We start from the raw sequence: 20,860 nt of genomic DNA, 5'->3' as shown, positions 1-20,860 counted from the left end.
ATGCCTATCCAGGAACATGGGAGATCTTTCCATCTTCTGAGGTTTTCTTCAGTTTATTTATTTAGTGTTCTGTAGTTTCCATTGTAGAGGTATTTCACATCTTTTGTTAGATTGATTCCCAGGTATTTTATTTATTTATTTGTTTGTTTGTTTATTTATTTATTTATTTTTAGGCCATTGGGAATGGAGTAATTTTCCTAATTTATCTTTCAGTGGATTCATCACTGGTGTATTGGAATGCATTTGATTTATGGGTGTTGATTTTATATCCTGCTACTTTGCTGAATTCATTTATTAGTCCTAGAAGTTTTATGGTGGATTTGTTTGGCTTCTAGATATAGAATCATGTGATCAGCAAATAGTGATAGTTTGAGTTCTTCTTTACCTATTGGTATCCCTTTAATTTATTTCTGTTGTCTAATTGCTCTAGTTAGAATTTCAAGGATGATGTTGAAGTGGTGAAAGAGGACATCCTTGCTTTTTCCAGTTTTTAGCGGGAATGCTTTCAATTTTTCTCCATTTAAGATGATGCTGGCCTTGGGTTTAGCATATATAGCTTTTCCAATGTTGAGATGTTCCTACTATCCCTAGTTTTTCTAGTGTTTTCAACATGAAAGGTGTGCTGTATTTTGTCAAATGCATTTCTGAATCTATTGAGATGATCATACGATTTTTGTTTTTAAGTCTATTAATATGATGAATAATGTTTATTGATTTCCATATGTTGAACCAACCCTGCATCCCTGGGATGAATCCCAGTAGATCATGGTGCACTATCTTTTTAATATGTTTTTGTATGTGATTTGCCAGAATTGTATTAGAATTTTTGCATCTGTGTTCATCATGGATATTGGTCTAAAGTTTTCTTTCCTTTGTCTGGTTTTGGTATCAGGGTGATATTAGCCTCAGATAATGAGTTTGAAAGGGTTCCCTCCTTTTCTATTTCATGGAATACTTTGAGGAGTATTGGTGTTAATTTCTCTTTGAAAGTCTTGTAGAACTTGTCTAAGAATCCATGTGGTCCCAGGCTTTTCTTCATTGGTAGGCTTTTTTTTTTTTTTTTAAGTTGTATACAATACCTTTATTTTATTTTCTCTTTTATGTGGTGCTGAGGATCAAACCCAGGGCCTTGCACATGCTAGGCAAGCGCTCTATCACTGAGCCTCAACCCCAGCCCAGTTGGTAGGCTTTTGATGGCATTTCCTATTTTATCACTTGAAATTGATCTGTTTAAACCATGTATGACCTCCTCATTCAGTTTGGGTAGGTCATATGTCTCTAGATATTTGTCAATGTCTCTGATATTTTCTATTTTATTAGAGTATACATTTTTTGAAATAGTTTCTGATTAACTCTGTATTTCATATGTGTCCATTGTGATATTTCCTTCTTCATCTTGTATTTTAGTAATTTGAGTTTTTTCTTTTTCTCTTCATTAGCATAGCCAGGAGTTTATCTATTTTATTTACTTTTTCAGAACCAACTTTTTGTTTTGTCAATTTTTCAATTGTTTCTTTTGTTTTGATTTCATTAATTTTAGCGCTGATTTTAATTATTGCCTGTTGTCTACTGCTATTGGTGTTGATTTGTTCTTTTTTTTTGCCCCCTAGGGCTTTGAGATGTAGTGTTAGGTCATTTATTTGTTGACTTTTTATTCTTTTAATGAATGCACTCAATGCAATAAACTTTCCTCTTAGTAGTACTGCCTTTATAGTGTTCCAGAGATTTTGATATGTTGTATCAGTGTTCACATTTACCTCTCAGAATTTTTTAATTTCATCCTTGATTTCTTCTTCTACTATCCATTCATCATTCAATTGTGTATTATTTAGTCTCCATTTGTTACAGTAGCTTCTATTTTTTTATTTTATCATTGATTTCTAATTTCATTCCATTGTGGTCTGACAGAATGCAGGGTATTATCTCTGTTTCTTTGTATTTACAAAGAGTTGCTTTGTGGCATAAGATATGGTCTATTTTTGTGCCGGGGATGTGGCTCAGTGGTAGAGCACTTGCCTAGCATGGGTGAGGCACTGGGTTTGATCCTCGGCACCATATAAAAATTAAAAAATAGAATAAAGATATTGTTTTCCCTTTACAACTAAAAAAATAAAATAAAATAAATAAGACAAATAGTTTTTTAAAAAGATACTGGGCTGGGGTTGTGGCTCAGTGGTAGAGTGCTCGCCTAGCATGTGTGAGGCCCTGGGTTCGATCCTCAGTACCACATAAAAAAATAAATAAATAAAATAAAGGTATTGTGTCCAACTACAACTAAAAATTGAATATTTTTTAAAAAAGTTAAAAAAAAGATATGGTCTATTTTAGAGAAAAGCCATGTGCTGCTGAGAAGGAAGTATACTTGCTTATTGATGGATGAAATATTCTATATATGTTGTTAAGCCTGAATTATTGTTTTATTTAGTTCTATAGTTTCCTTATTTAGTTTTTGTTTGGAAGATCTTTTCAGTAGTCAGAGAGATGTGTTAAAATAACCCAGTATTATTGTATTGTTGTCTATTTGACTCTTGAAATTGAGAAGGGTTTGTTTGATGTACACAAACGTGCCATTGTTTGGGGCATAAATATTTATAATTGTTATGTCCTAATTATATATACTTCCCTTAAGAAGCATGAAATGTCTTTCTTTGTCTCTTCTGATTAACTTTGGTTTGAAGTCTACTTTATCTGAAATGGGAATGGAAACTCCTACTTGTTTACGCAATCCATATGAGTAATAAGTTCTTTCCCATCCTTTCACCTTCAGCTGTGGATATCTTTGCCCATGAGGTGAGTCTCTTGAAGACAGCATATTGGGGTCTTGCTTTCTAATCCAGTCTGCCATTTTGTATCTTTTTTTTTTTTTTTTAAGAGAGAGTGAGAGAATTTTTTAATATTTATTTTTTAGCTTTTGGCGGACACAACATCTTAGTTTGTATGTGGTGCTGAGGATCGAACCCGGGCCGCACGCATGCCAGGCGAGCGCGCTACCGCTTGAGCCACATCCCCAGCCCCAGTCTGTATCTTTTGATTGATGAGTTTAGGCCATTAACATTCAAGATTATTATTGAGATATGATTTGTATTCCCTGTCATTTTTATTTATTTTTGGTTTTTGATTTGTCTCAATTTCTCATTTGGTGGAATGTCCCTTTAATGTAGATCTCCTGTTGCTGGTTTTCACTTCATCCTTATGAAATATTTTGTTGAGAATGCTCTATAGTGTAGGCTTTCTAGTTGTTAATTCTTTTAATTTTTATCATGGAATGTTTTAATTTCACCTTCAAATCTGAAATAATTTTGCTGTATATAAAATTCTTGGTTGGAGACTGGGGTTGTGGCTTAATGGTACAGCACTCACCCAGCACATGTGAGGCCCTGGGTTCAATCCTCAGCACTACATGTAAATAAATAAATAAAGATATTGTGTCCAACTACAACTAAAAACTAAATATTAAAAAAATTATTGGTTGGCATCCATTTTCTTTCAGAGCTTGAAATATATTATTCCAGGACCTCCTACCTTTGAGGGTCTAGGTTGAGAAATCATTTGAAATCCAAATTGGTTTCCCCCTATATGTAATTTGATTTTTTTCTCTCACAGCCTTTAAGAATTTATCTTTATTCTGTGTGTTATTCATTATCATTATTATGTGTCTTGGTGTGGGTCTGTTGTATTTTTGTACATTTGAGGTCCTATAAGCCTCTTGTATTTGATTTTGCATTCCATTCTTTAGGTTTGGGAAATTTTCTGCTATTGTATCATTGAAAAGATTATGCATTTTTTGGTTTGTATCTCTGCTCCTTCATCTATTCTGATAACTCTTAAATTTGGTCTTTTCATGTTATCCCATAATTCTTGGATATTCTGTTCATGGTTTCTTAATAGCTTCTCTGCATGTTCAACTCTACTTTCAAGATTATATATTTTGTCTTCATTGTATGAGGTTCTGTCTTCCAAGTGGTCTAGGCTGTTGGTAATGCTTTCTATTAAATTTATAGTTTGATTTACTGATTCCTTCATTTAGATGATTTCTGCTTGGTTTTTTCATAATCTCTTTATTGAAGTGGTCTTTCACTTCCTGTATTTTTTCTTTGATTCCACTCCTTATACTATACTTCACATATCAATTTAACTATATACAATCTGAACTCCTTCTTGGACATTTCTTCTGTTGTGTTATCAGTGACTTCTGTTGAAACATCTTGGTTTGTTTGGAGTGCTTCATTCCCTTGTTTTTTCATGTTATTAGTGTGTTTTCCCATCTAAAATTTTGGATCTAAGGCAGGATAAATTCTGCCCTGTTTACCTATAGTGTCCTTGAAGGTTTTCTGCACTTCACCTTTACTGGTGAGACCAATATCAACAGCACCCACTGTACACAATATACAGCCTAAAGCCTAATAGCTCCCACTAAGGCGTCTACTGCTTTCTCGCATTAAACCAAAATTATGAGTTCCATAACTATCTATAGTACAAACAGAATATTTGTTAAAATGATTTACAATTTCAAATGTGGATGAGAGAATAGAGGTAGTGTAGTATGCAATATTTGCGAGGGAGGAAGAGAGAAACTAGAAGTAAAAAATTCACAGTAAGAGTGGAAGAGAAGTCGACAGATTGGTTGTTGGTTGGAGAAAAGTTGGAAAGAAAATAGACGAGAGAGGAAGAATACGAACAAAGAGAAAAAATTAAAGACACAAGAATACAACAAAAATGCAAAACACCATTCATATATCGCGGTCCTCCATACAGTGATACATAAAAACATCCTGTTCCAGGACTGGGGTTTGGCTCAGTGGCACAGTGCCTGCTTCACACATGTGAGGTACCAGATTAAAAAAAAGTAATCAAGGGTTGGGGTTGTGGTTCAGTGGTAGAGTGCTTGCCTAGCATATATGAGGCACTGGGTTTGATTCTCAGTATCACATATAAATAAAGATCCATTGACAACTAAAAAATATTTTTTAAAAAATTCTGTTCCAAATATGGTAGGGAGATAAGTGAATCAAAAAATAAAAGAAATCTTGCTGGAACAACAGTTTCTCAGTCCTGTCTCTGACGTCTCTCGGGATCACCAAACCGCGATCAGTCCTTGCAAACCCAGTCTCTATCCCACTGATCTGAGCTTCAGATACCTCAGGCTTGGCCATGCTGCAGTCCCAAGATCTCAATGCTGCTCCTACTTGCAGAGAGACCACCAGGGTATATACTCATGCAAAGGAGCAACCCCAAGATGCAGCAGCAGAAGTGCCACCAGGTACCCCCACACTGAACCTGTAGGTCCTAGCTGGAGTCCCCAGACAGAGGCTCATGTGCTGGTAAACCTGCTGGCAGCCAGGGCCCAGGCCCTGGCTGGTGTCCCAAAATGGGTGCAGCTAAGTACAACCAAACCTGGAGTCTCCCCCGAAGCAGTCCTCTAGGCTATGGCTGCAGCTGTAGTGGTGGTGGTTGTTGGCAGCAGGCAGCAAGTCAGCAGTAGTGGCTGCAGTGGCAGCTACAACTGCAGCTGTGGGGGAGTGTCACCAGGCAATCTCTGGGGGTCATCAGCAGTGTCAGCTTCAGTTGCATTCAGGGCAGCGGTTTCTTCTGTGGCAGCAGAACCCAGAAAGAAGACCTCCAAGTGACCTTAGGCTGGCAACAGCAGAATCAGAAGCAGCAGCAATGGCAGTAGTGGTGCAGGCAATGGTTGATTGACAGGAGACTTCTGGTTCAGTGGCAGCGACCATGGAAGTAGGGTCGGAATTCACATCCAGGAACCTTAGTGGCATCTGAGGCAGTGGCATCTCCCCATTATATATTTTTCTTACCATTAGGCAATTATGCCTCAAATCTTTTTTTAAATGTAATTTATTGTACGTACACTATTATAACATAGGAAATCAAACATCATCTTATCCTAATCCTTTATAAAAAAATTTTTTAAGTTGTTTATGGACCTTTATTTATTTATTAATATTTATTTTTTAGTTTTCAGTGGACACAACATCTTTATTTTTTATTTTTATGTGGTGCTGAGGATCAAACCCAGCACCCCGCGCATGCCAGGTGAGCATGTTACCGCTTGAGCCACATCCTCAGTCCTGGACCTTTATTTAATTTATTTATATGCGGTGCTGAGAATGGAACCCAGTGCCTCACATGTGCTAGGCAAGCGTTCTACCACTGGGCTACAACCCCAACCCTCCTAATCCTTTTGTTCTCTTCAATCTTAATCCAAATAAAATACCTTCAGATAATATTAATAACAAACCTGTTTCTTTGATCCAGCCAATTGAATGAATGTGTGACCTCTTGGTACTATTATTTTAATGTTAATCTCTTATTAATTTCTTAGAAAAAAGGAGGGTTTTTTTTTGTTGTTGTTGTTGTTGTGTGTTACCAAGGATTAAACCCAGGGGTGCAAAACCAATGGGCCACATCCCATCCCTTTTTATTTTTTGAGAAAGGGTCTCAGTAAATTGCTTAGGATCTCAGATGCTGAGGCTGGCTTTGAACCCAGATTCCTCTTGCTTCTCAGCTTACTGTGTTTTTCTCACCATGCCAAGTAGAAAGAGTATTTTGAAATACTTTGATCAATTCTGTTGTTTAAATTGTACTCCTCTTATTGAGTGGAGCTAAGCTATATACTCAAAAACACTGGTTTATTTATATGCTATGTGGGTTGATGTACTCTAGAGACTATAAAATGAATGAGACATAGTCTTAAAAAGATTATGCCCAGTTTCTTCTTTTACCAGGAAAAATTCACATATGCCATAAAAGAAGCATAAATAAAGAACCAGTGCCAAATGCAGTGACGCATGTCTATAATCCAAGCAGCTCAGGAGGCTAAGGAAGGAGGATCACATGTTCAGAGCCAGCATCAGCAACTTATTGAGGCCCTGTCTCAAGATAAAAAGGGGTGGGGACAGCTGGGGTTGAAGCTCATTGGTAGAGCACTTGCCTAGCATGTGTGAGGCAGTGGGTTCAATCCTTAGCACTACATTAAAAAAACAAGTAAATAAAATAAAGGTCTTGTGTCCATCTACAACTAAAATTAATATTTTAAAAAGGGGGTGGGGTGGGGATATGTCTTAGTGGTAAGCCCCTCTGGTTTCATCCCCTGGTAGCAAAGAAAAATAATAAATAAAATAAAAAGGTGCCAGGCACAGTGGTTCAAGCCTGTAATACCACCAATTCACGAGGCTGAGACAGGAGGATCGCAAGTTAGAGGTCAGCCTCAGCAATTTACCAAGAAAAGGAAGGAGGAAAGGAAGGGAAGGAATGGAGGAAGGAAAGGAAGGACAGAAAAAATAAAGCTGGTAATGGAGCTCAGTAGTAAAACACCCTGGGTTTGATACCCAGGACTGAAACAACAAAATTGTCAACTGATAGAACAACTTTTTGTTTTGTTTTGGTGATACTGGGAATCAAACACAGGGGCACTTTACCCCTAGGCTACATCCCTTTTTTCGGGAGAGATACCAGGAATTAACTCAGGGGCACTCAACCACTGAGCCACATCCCCTATTACATTTTGTATTTTATTTAGACACGGAGTCTCACTGAGTTGCTTAGTGCCTCGCTGTTGCCTAGGCTGGCTTTGAACTCTAGATCCTCCTGCCTCAGCCTCCAAAGCCACTGGGATTACAGGCGTATACCACTGTGCCCAGGCCTCAGCCTTTTTTTTTTTTTTTTTATTGTTGGCTGTTCAAAACATTACATAGTTCTTGATATATCATCTTTCACACTTTGCTTCAAGTGGGTTATGAACTCCCATTTTTAGCCCATATACAGATTGCAGAATCACATCAATTACACATCCATTGATTTACATATTGCCATACTAGTGACTGTCGGGTTCTGCTACCTTTCCTATCCTCTACTATCCCCCCTCCCCTCCCCTCCCCTCCCCTCTTCTCTCTCTACCCCCTCTACTGACCTTCATTTCTCCCCCTTGTATTATTTTTCCCTTTCCCCTCATTTCCTCTTGTATGTTCTTTTGTATAACCCTGAGGGTCTCCTTCCATTTCCATGCAATTTCCCTTCTCTCTCCCTTTCCCTCCCACCTCTCATCTCTGTTTAATGTTAATCTTCTTCTCATGCTCTTCGTCCCTACTCTGTTCTTAGTTACTCTCCTTATATCAAAGAAGACATTTGGCATTTCTTTTTTAGGGATTGGCTAGCTTCACTTAGCATAATCTGCTCTAGTGCCATCCATTTCCCTGCAAATTCTATGATTTTGTCATTTTTTAATGCAGAGTAATACTCCATTGTGTATAAATGCCACATTTTTTTAATCCATTCGTCTATTGAAGGGCATCTGGGTTGGTTCCACAGTCTTGCTATTGTGAATTGAGCTGCTATGAACATCGATGTAGCAGTGTCCCTGTAGCATGCTCTTTTTAGATCTTTAGGGAATAGACCAAGAAGGGGAATAGCTGGGTCAAATGGTGGCTCCATTCCCAGCTTTCCAAGAAATCTCCATACTGCTTTCCAAATTGGCTGCACCAATTTACAGTCCCACCAGCAATGTACAAGTGTACCCTTTTCCCCACATCCTCGCCAGCACTTGTTGTTGTTTGACTTCATAATGGCTGCCAATCTTACTGGAGTGAGATGGTATCTTAGGGTGGTTTTGATTTGCATTTCTCTGACTGCTAGAGATGGTGAGCATTTTTTCATGTACTTGTTGATTGATTGTATGTCCTCCTCTGAGAAGTGTCTGTTCAGGTCCTTGGCCCATTTGTTGATTGGGTTGTTTGTTATCTTATTGTCTAATTTTTTGAGTTCTTTGTATACTCTGGATATTAGGGCTCTATCTGAAGTGTGAGGAGTAAAGATTTGTTCCCAGGATGTAGGCTCTCTATTTACCTCTCTTATTGTTTCTGTAGCTGAGAGGTAAATAGAGAGCCTACATCCTGGGAACAAACTTTTTTTTTTTCTCAGCCTTTTTTGTTTTTTAGTTTGACACAGTCTCATTAAATTGCTGAGGCTGTCTTAGAATTTAAAATCCTCCTGCCTCAGCACTGGGACTACACCATGTGCTATTATGCCCAGTTCAGAATAACTTTAATTGAGGAATTAAGAATATTCAAAGCAAAGGGACCATTTTAATAATTCAGCCAAAAGATTATCATTGCCGGAATTATAGCAGAGGCAGTGAAGAGGAAGAGGAGGTGATTGGAGCTATTTCAGAAGCACAATTGCTGGATGATTGAATGCAGAAAGAAGAGAGGCATACCAAATAAAGCCCAACTTTTTACTTAATTAGCCAAATACATGGTAGAACTATTCACCCAAATGGATCAAGAGGAAGAGCAATTTGAGGTGGAGACTAGGAGGTATAAATGTTAATATGCTCACTCCTTTGCCTGGACTTCACTCTCCTGGACATCATACCTTGGGCTACTCTTGAGCTGTGGCTGTGTTCCTAAAGACCTAAAGACCAGTACTTCCAGGCCTAGGGAGAGGTAATAATAGCTGCTGCCACTACTGCCAGCTCTTAAGAGCTTCACCTTACTTTCTTCTACTGACCTACATCCCCAATCCTTTTTATTTTTTGAGACAGGGTCTAGCTAAATTGCCCAGGCTGACTTCAAATTTGTAATCCTCCTTCTTTAGCCTCCTAAGTCATGGGATTACAGGTGTGTGACAGCACACCTACCTCAATTTTTCATTACTCAATTCAATTCACATCCCTTTAACTCTAAATAAACCTATTTGAGTGGGCCATCTGTTTCCCGCTAGAACCCTATTACATCATATTTGTTACTTTTTAAAAATATATAATTTTGTTTGTATATGCATTGGAAATATGTGGGAAGATGCATATCAGCCTGTTAGACTATTAGTAATGGTCACCATCTGGTAATGGGAATACAGAGGGAAGGACAAAGGGAAAAAATTGTGCTTTTATTTTGCTTAAGCCATCTGAATTCCTTAAAATAACAGGCTTATATTACTTTTAGCTTTTTTTTGTGTGTGTGTGTGTGTGCCTGTGTGTGTATTACTGGGAACCAAACTCAGGATCTCATGCATGCTAGGCAAATTGAGCTACATCGCCTAGCCCCCCACACCACCAGCAGTTTTTTTTTTTTTTTTTTGGCACTGGGGATTAGGGATTGAACCCAGAGGTGCTTAATCACTCAGCCAAATCCCCAGCGCCCCTATCCTTTTTTTTTTTTTTTTTAAATTTTAATACAGGGTGTCACTAACTTGCTTAGGGCCTTGCTAAGAAGCTGAGACTGGCTTTGAACTTGGAATCCTCCTGTCTTAGCCTCCAGAGTAAATGAGATTGTAAGTATGCACCACTATTCCCAGAACCTTGTATTTTTGTAGTTGTTAATGAACCTTTATTTTTTTATTTATATGCAGTGCTGAGAATCAAACCCAGTGCCTCACACATTCAAGGCAAGCACTCTACCACTGAGCTACAACCATAGCCCCCCTGTATTACTTTTTAAATTAAAAAAAAGGAAAAACTTTTAAAAGTAGATCAAGAACATCAATTCAGGTGGTGATACCTAGAATAAGAAGTCCAGTAAATTCACTGACAGTAAAGATGAAACCTCCAGTTTATTCCCCTAATTAATCAGTCAACAAAATTGCAGAGAAAAACCCTAACTTTAAAAAAATTTAATGATAAATACATATTGTAGAAATGATTAAATTATCATATGAAGATAGCATCCAAGGAATTTCTCCATGTTCATGGCTCCCAGCCCTTCCCTCCAGGTTGATGGGGCAACTGGAGACCCACCAAACCAGCAGACTCCTCCACTGAGCGCTCACCCCTGCCATGAAATTCCTGATGAAGGGCCACATGTTCTCGGATGCTGCGCAGGAGGCAGAGATAGGTGGCAGCTTGGAAATGAAGCTCATGCTGGGCTCTGCACAACTTCTCACTGGTGACCTAGAGAAGCAGAAAGGTTAGAGTTAACACCCCTGCAACAGATACAGGTCTACATAGAAAGATTTAATAAAAAAGCTTTCTTATTCTTATTTTAGGTACTAGGGATTTAACCCAGGAGTACTTTACCACTGAACTACACCCCAGCCTTTTTTATTTTTTATCGAGACAGGGTTCCACTAAATTGTTGAGGCTGACCTCCAATTTGTGATCCTCCTACTTCAGCCTCCCAAATCACTGGTATTACAGGCTGCACCACTATACAGATTTACAAATATGCATGTTTCTATTTTTTTTAATGTTTATTTTTTAGTTATAGTTGGACACAATACCTTTATTTTATTATCTATTTTTATGTAGTGCTAGGGATAGAACCCAGGTCCTCACCGGTGCTAGAAAGCACTCTACAGCTGAGCCACAACCCTAGCCCTGCACGTTTCTATTATCTCTGTGCAATTTGCTCTCTAAAGAAAGCCTGTTTAAGCCAAGCACAGTGATGGCACACATTTGTAATCCCAGGGGCTCTGGAGGCTGAGACAGTTGGATCTCAAATTCAGGCCAGCTTGGGCAATTCTGAAGGACCCTATCTTAAAATAAAAAGGGCTAGGGATATGGCTTAATGATAGAAGGTCTCTGGGTTCAATCCAGTACAAAAAAAAAGCATATATGTATAATTAAAATATTTATAGGAGCACTCGCAATAATTGTGTTCTTTTTTATTAGCACATTATAATAGTGGAATGTTGTTATATATTTGTATATGTAGACAATATAATGATATAATTTGGTCAATTTCATTGCCCTGTACTTCCCCTTTTCCTCCCCTCCTTCCCCCACCCCCTTCCCTCTATTCTGTTGCTCTCCCTTCTATTTTCATGAGATCCTCCAATATCACCTTTTTTTTTTCCTTTTTTTCTTTCTAGCTTCCACATGAGAGAAAATATATGACCTTTGACTTCAATTTGGTTTTGGCTTATTTTGCTTAATATAATGCTCTTAAGTTCCATCCATTTTCCTACAAATGACATAACTATACTCATTTATTAGGAAAGTTCACCTCCACTTAATCAAAAAGTTTTGTTTATTTAATGCTGGGAATTGCATCCAGTGCCCTGTACATGCTAATAAGCATGTGCTAACCCACTGAGCCACACCAGCCTCAGCCTTAACAAGACTGTTTGGGTTTTTTTTGTTTTGGGTACTGGGGATTAAACCCAGGACACTTTACCACTGAACCATATCCCTACCCAGTCCTTTTTATTTTTCTTTTTAAATTTATTATTTTTATTTGGTACCCGGGATTGAACCCAGGGGCACTTAACCACTGCACCACACCCCCAGCCCTTTTTTGTATTTAGAGAAAGGGTTTCAAGGAGTTGCTGAATTCGCAATCATCCTGCCTCAAACCTCCTGAGCCACTGGGATTACAGGCGTGCGCCACCACACCCAGCTTATTTTTTGAGATTGGGGGGGGGTGTGTGGGGTGTGGGGTGTGTGTGTGTGTATATGTGTATGTCACTAAGTTGCTTAGGGCATTACTAAATTGTTGAGGCCAGCTTTGAACTTGTGATCCTCTTGTGTCAGCCTCCTCAGTTGCTGGGATTACAGGCATGTACCACAAAGCCAGCTTTTTTTTTAAATGGGGAGGGGGAGTTGGGGTGGAGGGAGCATATGTTGCCCAGGCTGGTATTGTACTCCTGGGATCAAGCAATCCTCCCTGCCCCCATCCCCAACAGCTGGGACTATAGGCATGTATAGTACATCCAGCAAACACCTTGAGGTGTTTAATTGAGTATTTCTAAATTTTAATACTGGAAGCCATAATCCTTAGTTTCAACTCCTTCATTTTACAAATGAGGAAACTAAACTCCAGTTGTTAGCTAATGGCAGAGATTAGAACTACAATCAGGTCATTGATCGTTAATGCCACCTAAGAAATATAATATTGAATTTTCTCCCCTTCAAACAAAGTGCTGTTTCATTTTGTTTCTGTACTTTGATTAATATGGCATATACCTTTCGTTTCAAAATTAAAGACTTATTTTGTCTGAAAAATAACGACCTTGTCCTCAATATAACAAAATGATAGTTTTATATACAAAAGTAATATGCATGTGTTTATAGTACTTAAACTTGCTCTCATGGGGATGTGGCTCAGTGGTAAAGCCCTTCTGGGTTCAATATCCAGCACAAAAACAAAACAAAAATTTTCTCTTACAACTTATCCATCTGAAAAATCTGGGCTCTAATGACTTTTAAGAAGCTGGATACTTCCTGGTGTGGCACGCCACTAAGGCAAGAGTATTGCAAATTCAAAGCCAGCCTCAGCAATTTAGCAAGGTGGTTAAGCACCACCCCTGGTGTTTAAATCCCTGGTACCAAAAAAAAGCAAGCTGGAAACTTCATATCCACTCCAAAGTCTCAGTGAAATGTAGTATGTTGTCCTCTGCTTATATATTTTTGTGTTCTAAGGTTATGAGAATGGGGCAGAAATAGTGGGGATGTGCACATATATGGGGATGTGTGGATTAGTCCCTGTGCACCATTTTCTGCATAATCCCATTTCTTTCTCTAAATATCTAGGATTAGAATCTGAAAACTAAACTATATGCTATCATATATGTGCAAATGGCAGTCATTAGTTACATCAAATTTAAATTAACTTTTGTTGAATTCAAACTTAGCAACTTTCTTAGCCTCCTGAGTTGCTAGGATTACAGGTATACACCACTACATCTAGCTAAATTTTCTATTTTTATGTTTGTTTTGCATGTTGTTGGATATTAAATCTAGGGTCTCAGGCATACTAGGCAAACACTGTACCACTGAGATACAACCCCAGCCCTAGAATTTCAGAGCAATTTTAGAGCCACTATCAAACTTCATTCAAGAGCAATAATGTTACCTCCATAAGATACAACAATAATCATGTCACCCCTTAAAAATCTTAGCATGTCCTTCCCTTATACCTACAATAAAGTTAGCCTTTTCATTTTGCAGTACTAGGGATTGAACCCAGGTGTACTCCACCACCAAATTACATCCCCAATCCTTTTCATTTCTTATTTTGGAGTAACATCTCACTAAATTGCCCAGGCTGACCTTACACTTGTGATCCTCCTGCCTCATCCTCCTGAGTAGCTGGGATTACAGGTTTGTACCTCCAAGCCCAGCTATACCTACAATAAAATTTAAATTCCTACCTACCTCCTACCTCATCTTCCACCACTACTGCACTCTAAGCTTCAACCATTCTCAACTTCAATTATGTTGGGCTTCTTGGCTTTAAAATACGCAGTTACTTTACTTGTATCAGCACTCTCCCTGATCCCCATTTACTTGCTAATTCCAATTTATCCTTCAGGCCCATACTTACTGTGCTCCTGAAAGCCTTCCCTAACTACCCATTCTTCCCAATTATTTACACCCTTAACACTTAGAAGTGTTTCACTGGATGGCTCCTAAGGTGGGATGTAAGTTTAAAATACAGGATTCCTGTACATCTCTTTTTTTTTTTTTTTAACTTTTTTAGTTGTAGATGGACACAATACCTTTGCTTTATTTATTTATTTATGTGGTGCTGAGGATCCAACCCAGGGCCTCATGCATGAGAGGCAAGCGCTCAACCACTGAGCCACAACCCCAGCCCATGTACATCTTATTCTTGGCATTTGGCCCAAGTTCCTAGCACCAGTATCTAACATTGTGACCTATTAAAAACTAGGTTAATTTTAAGATCTTGTTTTCTAAATTTCATAGCTCATAAATTCAACAGTTAAAATAATTCTCCTTGTCACATTGCTCAATGACAACAGGCTTCATTCCCTGAAGCACAAACGATTCTATAATATTTTACTTCTGAGATTGGTTGCAACTTTTTTCCAAGTCAGAGCCACAACTCCAAAGGTAGCAATCGGGAGAATTATTTTTGGGAACCAGCTAATCTAAATTCTAGTTGTTGTACTGATTCTTGCTCAAGTAAATGTCCCTGAGCCTCAGTTGCTTCGTTTTGAAAATAAAACTGTCTTCCACTCGCTTTAACCCAAGGGGGATACATGTTTACATTTATCTGCTTACACAAGTTTTAATACAAAAGTATCTGGTCATGCAGCAAGCTCATGCTGAACTGCATGACCAGATGTTCCCAGGGGCATCATTTTCCTAAGGGGTGCAGGGGACACCACATAGGTAAAGTAAACACTGTCGACCCTTCAGAAAGCTCCCAACATTCCCCGCCACACTGGTTTTCCTTTATGCCTCAAAGTTTGCTTCTCATAATGTCTACTGGGGGAAGGGTGGGGAGTGCCGGGAAAACGCTGTGCCTCTAAGTGTGGGGACACTACACCAAGCCTTATCTTCAGGCCGGTCCCCATTTCCTCCGCTTCTCTTCTTCCGACTTTTCCCTCGCCCACAAGCAGCAGAAGCGGCCAATGAACTCCTCCCGCGCGGCTCCACCCCTGCCTGCGGAGGGCCGCGTCGCCGCCCGGGCTTAGGCCGGAGCTAGAGCAGGTCCTGGGCTTCTGTAGTGGGAGCCGGGCCTCGACCCTACAGTGGTCCCGGGCAGCAGGCCCTAAGACCAGGTGCTCCCCGACACCCGCCCAGACCCGCCTTTTCCTCCCTTCCCGGGACGTGGTGCTCCCGGGACACGGTTTCCGTACCCGATGTGCACGGAAAGCCTTCACAAGGTACCGATAAGCCGCGGTGTCACGATAGGGTCGCCCGGTGGCCACGCTGAGGTAGCGCAACTCCCGCAGAAGGCCTCGCAAAGTGCGCGCCGGGGACCCTAAGGCCGCCATTTTTATGTCCTTTCCAGAGGTGGAGCCGAAAGGCGCCCTACGCAACTGCTAGCGCCCTCGCCCTCAGCTACCCCCGCGAGACGCTTAGTGGTACGGTCGGACTCCGACTGCCGGCTCCCACTGCACACGGCCAGGGTGAAAGGTCTCACTTCCCTGTTCTGCAGAGCCATATTAATCGAACACCGAGCGGCGCCCTCACGAACCCAGAGAAGAGCAAGCGACCGCTGAGTGTAACTGGGTACCGGGTCCTCCAGAAACGCTGCGAAAGGCCGATCGAGGGTAAAAAGGTCTTTTCTTGCCTGCGTACTTAAAAAGACGTTTTTAGCTGACCAACGGCCGATTCTCAGAAGTGGGTTAGGCGGGAGTGGATGAGAATTTGATACGGAACACGCTTTTAAGATTTTTTTTAACGCTATCTAGAAGGGGTATCGAAATTAAACGTATTCGTACCTCCCAAAAGCCTTAAGGGACTTATGGCTCAGAGGAAGGAGGTGAAATACCCTCATTCTTGCAAACGGTAGCTCAACAGCTAGTAAAACCACACATACACTATTCCATTTTTCAAAAAAGTAAAATGAAAGTGACTTACTTAGGTATAATCGTTTCAGAAAAGAGAAGAGAGCATCTTAAAGTAAAAATACAACCACCCCAGATGGGACTCGAACCCACAATCCCTGGCTTAGGAGGCCAATGCCTTATCCATTAGGCCACTGGGGCTTCTGCGAGCGAGACGCTCAAACATCATGTTCAATTTTTTTTCTCCTTGGTACGTCATCGTCACTTAAGATTATCTTTACCCTATCCTGAGAAGCCACACCTAGTATCAATATGAGGGTCGAAGCATGCTGGGAGTTGTAGTTTCGAAAACAAAAGCCCAGTTACAGCTCAAAGGATTTACCCTCGAAACAGCAGTCTCGGCGCAGAATGCTGAGCGGGCGCGCGCACGCACGCGTTTGCGTACGCGTTCGCAAAAGCCGTCGCCCCCGCCTGCGCAAAAGTGGGCTTGCGACGTCGCGGACCCGGGCGCGCAACACAAACTGATCCTTGAGACCCGCCCTCTGAGGCTTTTCTCCTTCGGGCTCTCACCGGAAGCAGTCTGGTCCTTTCCGGCGTGGTGGTTCTTTCGGGCATGGTTTTGCTCCAGCAGGCCATTAGGCGGCGTCTTCAGCGGTCAGTTTCTGCTTCCGGTTGAAGGCATTTCCGCAGAGCTAGGGACGTGTGGGAAACGTACGCCTTGTGTTTTAAGTTGGTGGGTCAACGATAAACATGGGGTCGCGAGAAATTTGTAGTTAACTAATTAGGAATTAGAAGTATTTTGGAATAAACTGAGTCGCTTTCGGGTTCTGCCCTTAATTGTACAGTTTGGACAAGTCCCTTTTATTCTCGGCGACGCTTGCCTTTAAATTTCTCAGTGGCTTTCCATTGCCCCAAAGACAGCGTCCAGTTTCCTGAAATTGACATACTGGACATCACCTAAATCGGCCCTAGCTTGTGCAGGCGCCATCTCCCATCGTTCGCCTCTTGTCAGCCTCTGCTCCAGGGATCTGAACTTCTCTCCCCCCACCTCCTTACAGTCACTGTACCTGTACCTTTTGCGCCAAGTCCTATTTGCCCTTGGGGTTTTGACTTACTCCAGTAGTCAAGGGTCGGCCCTGCTTGATGCACTCCATCTCCTTTGGCCTCTCGTTTCCCTTGGTTTATTCCTTGTACTATTGTGGTTGTAGAGCTGCGGTGGCCCTCTGCCTAACAGAAGTCTGTTCCTGCAGGCCAGTTCTGGAAGGACAGTCACCTCTTTAAGGGAAGCGCACCTTTTAGCCCTAATGGCTACACGACATTAGCTGCTGAGCAGAGTGATAAGCACAAATGGAACAGTAATGGTACCTGGGTGAGTGAAGCCGACTTGGGAAACTGGTGAACTGCATGTCACCTCGCCTGCCGTGCAAGGGCAGCCACCGTTTACCTCCATGGGTTGTTGTGGTCTAGGAAGACACACACTTTTTCGTCAAAAACGATAACTATTTTTAGAATACTCTGTCTTTCTTTCTAAATAGGACTAATACCCTAAAAGTACAACATGCCGAACGAAACACTTAGCTCACAGACTACTGGTTTGTAAAGAAAGAAGAAGAGAAAAAAGCGGGTAAGATAAGAAGATAAAAGTAAAAATAGTTCCTGTGTCTAGATCTTGGGAAAAGAACTTGCTTTGGTAATCTTGCCTTTGGGAAGAGTGTTAGGTGCAGGACAGGCTGAACTAAGTTGTCTGCAGGGCAGGCTGAACAAACGTTAGCTGCAGGATAACCCATGCACCCAAACCACCTTGTGTCTGGTCCTTTATCACCTATTTTGCGTCAAGTTTGAACACTCAACCCCCCCCCCCCAAGGCTGAACCCTTAACCCCGCTTGTGCCAACAAGGCAGCTTGCAGACCCAGAGACCCCATTAGATTTTAGCTATAAAAACTCCCTCCTGCCGGGCCACTCTCTCTTGCTCTGTCTCCCTCTCTTGCTTTTGTTCTCCATTGCTCTCTCTTTCTTCTCTTGCTCTCTCTCTCTTTTTCTCCTCTTTTGCACTGTTGCAATAAAGATCTCTTGGTCCCTCCAAGTGTTGTGGTCACTTTCCTTTCAAAGAGAAACTCCTCAGAAGAAATATAAAGAGTGAACTCGTGGGCTGGGGATATGGCTCAAGCGGTAGCGCGCTCTCCTGGCATGTGTGGGGCCCGGGTTGGATCCTCAGCACCACATAAAAATAAAATAAAGATGTTGTGTCCACCAAAAACTAAAAATAAATATTGAAATTCTCTCTCTCTCTCTCTCTCTCTCTCTCTCTGTCTCTTAAAAAAAAAGAGTGAACTCGTTTGTATTGATTTAACATGTGACATGTGAGACCCTGTTAATAACCCAGTCTCTTTATAAGTCTGTGCTCTTCAGTGCCCTCAGGTGATTACCATTCCTAGTTGAATTAGGGAATGTTAAAGCACAATATTGGACACAATACCTTTAAACAGTTTTCAGAAGTTTGTTTTGCATTTTGGATGTTCCCCACTCTCCATTCACATACTGAGGGTTTCCTATCATTTGGGCTATGATCTGGCCTCTAATTAGTGTGGTCTTGGTGGACTTGTAATAGTGGTCTACTTTATGCTTTGAATATAACCCTTGCTGCTCTGCCACTGCAACTTATTTTTAAAATGGACATGTTTCTTCCTCTCTCTTTGCTCCTCTGCTCCTCCCTAATCTCAGGGGAAACAAGATTACCTTTCTTCCCCACTTTAGGCAGATTTATCTGTCCTTGAGTACACACCTACCATTGCAAGGAACTAATTCAGACATTGGGGATGGTATCAGAAGATATAAGAAGTGAGTATCTCCCAAATTAACAAGTGGATTATAATTCAACAGAAACATGAGAAATGTAGCATTTGAATCACCTCTTCAAAAGCTCCCTCTTCCTGTTGATGGGCAGGGTCACAGCCTCTGGGACCAGAGTTCCCTGTGTTTCTCCTTTGCTAGCAAAACAATAAACCTTCATTTTCCTTTTTCTCAAAACCGTGTCCTCCTTATTGGATTGGCATAGGGGAAAAGGACCAAGCTTTGGCAACAGACTAGGCACAGGGGAAGCAGACACTCTGCTTTTATATTGCTTTTGCTCTCTATGTAAATAAACCATTTGGGTCCAATGGAGTCATTCCCTCATCTTTTGTGGGGCGGGGTCATGGAGATCAGTGATAAACTCAAGGAAACTTTATCACTGAGCTACATCCCCAGTCCTTTTTTTTTTAATATTATTTTTTAGTTGTAGTTGGACACAATACCTTTATTTTACTTATTTATTTTTATGTGGTGCTGAAGATCAGACCCAGGACCTCGCCTGTGCTAGGCAAGCACTCTATCACTGAGACACAATCTCAGCCCCATCCCCAGTCCTTTTTATTTTTTATTTTGAGACAGGGTTTTGCTAAGTTGTATTCTCTTGCCTCTGCTTCCCAAATTGCTAGGATTAAGGCATGTACCACTGCATCCAACCAATTTACCCCTTACTGACAAAATCGGTCTGGCAAGCCAATACAACATCTGCATCAGTGTTAGGCATTGAGATGCTGCTTAGGGACTGCTTGAACATTTGATAATAAGCCTGAATATAAAAGAAATCACATAACATTGGTGGGAGGGCATCCTGGGTATACAAATAGTAGTTAGAAATAAACTGGTCAAAATGTCCCTAAACAGGAACAAGTAAAATGTGGTATATCCATGCAGTCCATTACTACTCAGCAACAAAAAAGGGAAAATTAGGGGTTGGGAATATAGCTCAGTTGGTGAGTGCTTGCCTTGCATGCACAAGGCCCTCTGGTTTGATCATCAGCACCAAAAAAAAAAAAAAAGGGGGGGGGAATTAATGATTAATGCAATAAATGTAGATGAATCTCAAAATCATTACCCTAAGTGAAGCAAGCCAAGCACAAAGCTTACTTACTAGATGATTCCTTTATATATGATGCAAATATAGTGACAAAATGTCTTAATTTCAGTGGTGATTTTATAGTTAAACAACTAATAGAAATCATCAAGTGTGTACTTTTAAGACAGGTATGATGGGTATGGTGGCACACATCTAATCCCAGCAATTCAGGAGGAGAAGGCAGGAGGATTGCAATTTTGAGACCAACTGGGCAACCTATCCTGTTTGAAAATTTTTTTAAAAAAGGGTTGGAGATATAGCTCAGTGATAGAGTGCTGCTGGATTCAGTCCCCAGTATTTCAAAAATAAAAGATTAATCTGCTGTAATAAAGAGCCGTCAAATACAGTGACTTAAATAATGTAAAACATTCCTTCCCTCTTCTCTGATGGTCCACAGTGGTCATTCCAGGTTAGTCGTGCAGCTCTGCTCTAAAATGTCACCCAAGGACCCAACTTCCTTTCATCTTCTTGACCTTGTTGCCCCACCTCTCCTAGGGGCTGACCTCAAATTTGCAATCCTCATTCCTTAGCCTGCCAAATTGCTGGGATTATAGGTGTACACAATCGCACTTGACTATGAACACATCAAGTCTTTTATTTTAGTTATTAATATTTATTTTATTTTTGGTACTGGGGATTGAACTCAAGGGCGCTTAACCACTGAGCCACATCCAAAGCCCTTTTTTGCATTTTATTTAGAGACACTGTCTCAC

The 20,860-nt window shown here is 40.6% G+C and overlaps 1 protein-coding gene, 1 long non-coding RNA gene and 1 other non-coding gene across 4 annotated transcripts in view; 1 reads left to right on the top strand and 2 right to left on the bottom strand.

The window, feature by feature from the left end:
• Positions 1–10,541: 10,541 nt before the first annotated feature.
• On the bottom strand, positions 10,542–15,805 carry Fmc1 (formation of mitochondrial complex V assembly factor 1 homolog). Its single transcript, XM_046434244.2, has 2 exons — positions 15,553–15,805; positions 10,542–10,897 (listed from the first exon to the last, which is right to left on the bottom strand). The coding sequence occupies exons 1-2, from the start codon at positions 15,688–15,690 to the stop codon at positions 10,694–10,696; spliced, it is 342 nt and encodes a 113-aa protein (XP_046290200.1). The 5' UTR covers positions 15,691–15,805; the 3' UTR covers positions 10,542–10,693.
• LOC124086207 (uncharacterized) overlaps positions 15,797–20,860 on the top strand; it is a 23,599-nt gene continuing 18,535 nt past the window's right edge. Inside the window, exons 1-3 of one of the 2 annotated variants that reach the window (XR_009225859.1) lie at positions 15,797–16,939; positions 17,457–17,575; positions 17,742–17,830. This is a non-coding gene — a long non-coding RNA (uncharacterized LOC124086207). Of the gene's footprint in view, positions 17,576–17,741; positions 17,831–20,860 lie in introns of both variants that reach the window. The other variant, XR_006849735.2, reaches the window with a different exon arrangement.
• Positions 16,335–16,407, bottom strand: Trnar-ccu (transfer RNA arginine (anticodon CCU)). Its single transcript has one exon. It is a non-coding gene; the product is annotated as a tRNA-Arg (tRNA).

The sequence above is a fragment of the Marmota monax genome, unplaced genomic scaffold (genome assembly GCF_021218885.2).
Source record: "Marmota monax isolate L192 unplaced genomic scaffold, Marmota_monax_Labrador192_F-V1.1 WCK01_AAM20220418_F8-fsc00122, whole genome shotgun sequence".
Classification (NCBI taxonomy): domain Eukaryota; kingdom Metazoa; phylum Chordata; class Mammalia; order Rodentia; family Sciuridae; genus Marmota; species Marmota monax.
Note: the sequence above shows the minus strand (reverse complement) of the source record. Positions and strands in the feature narration are given on the sequence as shown.

What these genes read in the sequence shown, in the direction of transcription:
- Fmc1 (XM_046434244.2), bottom strand. Translation starts at nt 15,690, where the DNA reads ATGGCGGCCTTAGGGTCCCCGGCGCGCACTTTGCGAGGCCTTCTGCGG. An exon ending in AGGCTTTCCGTGCACATCGG is followed by an intron (nt 10,898 to 15,552) that starts GTACGGAAACCG and finishes CTGCTTCTCTAG; the next exon opens with GTCACCAGTGAGAAGTTGTG.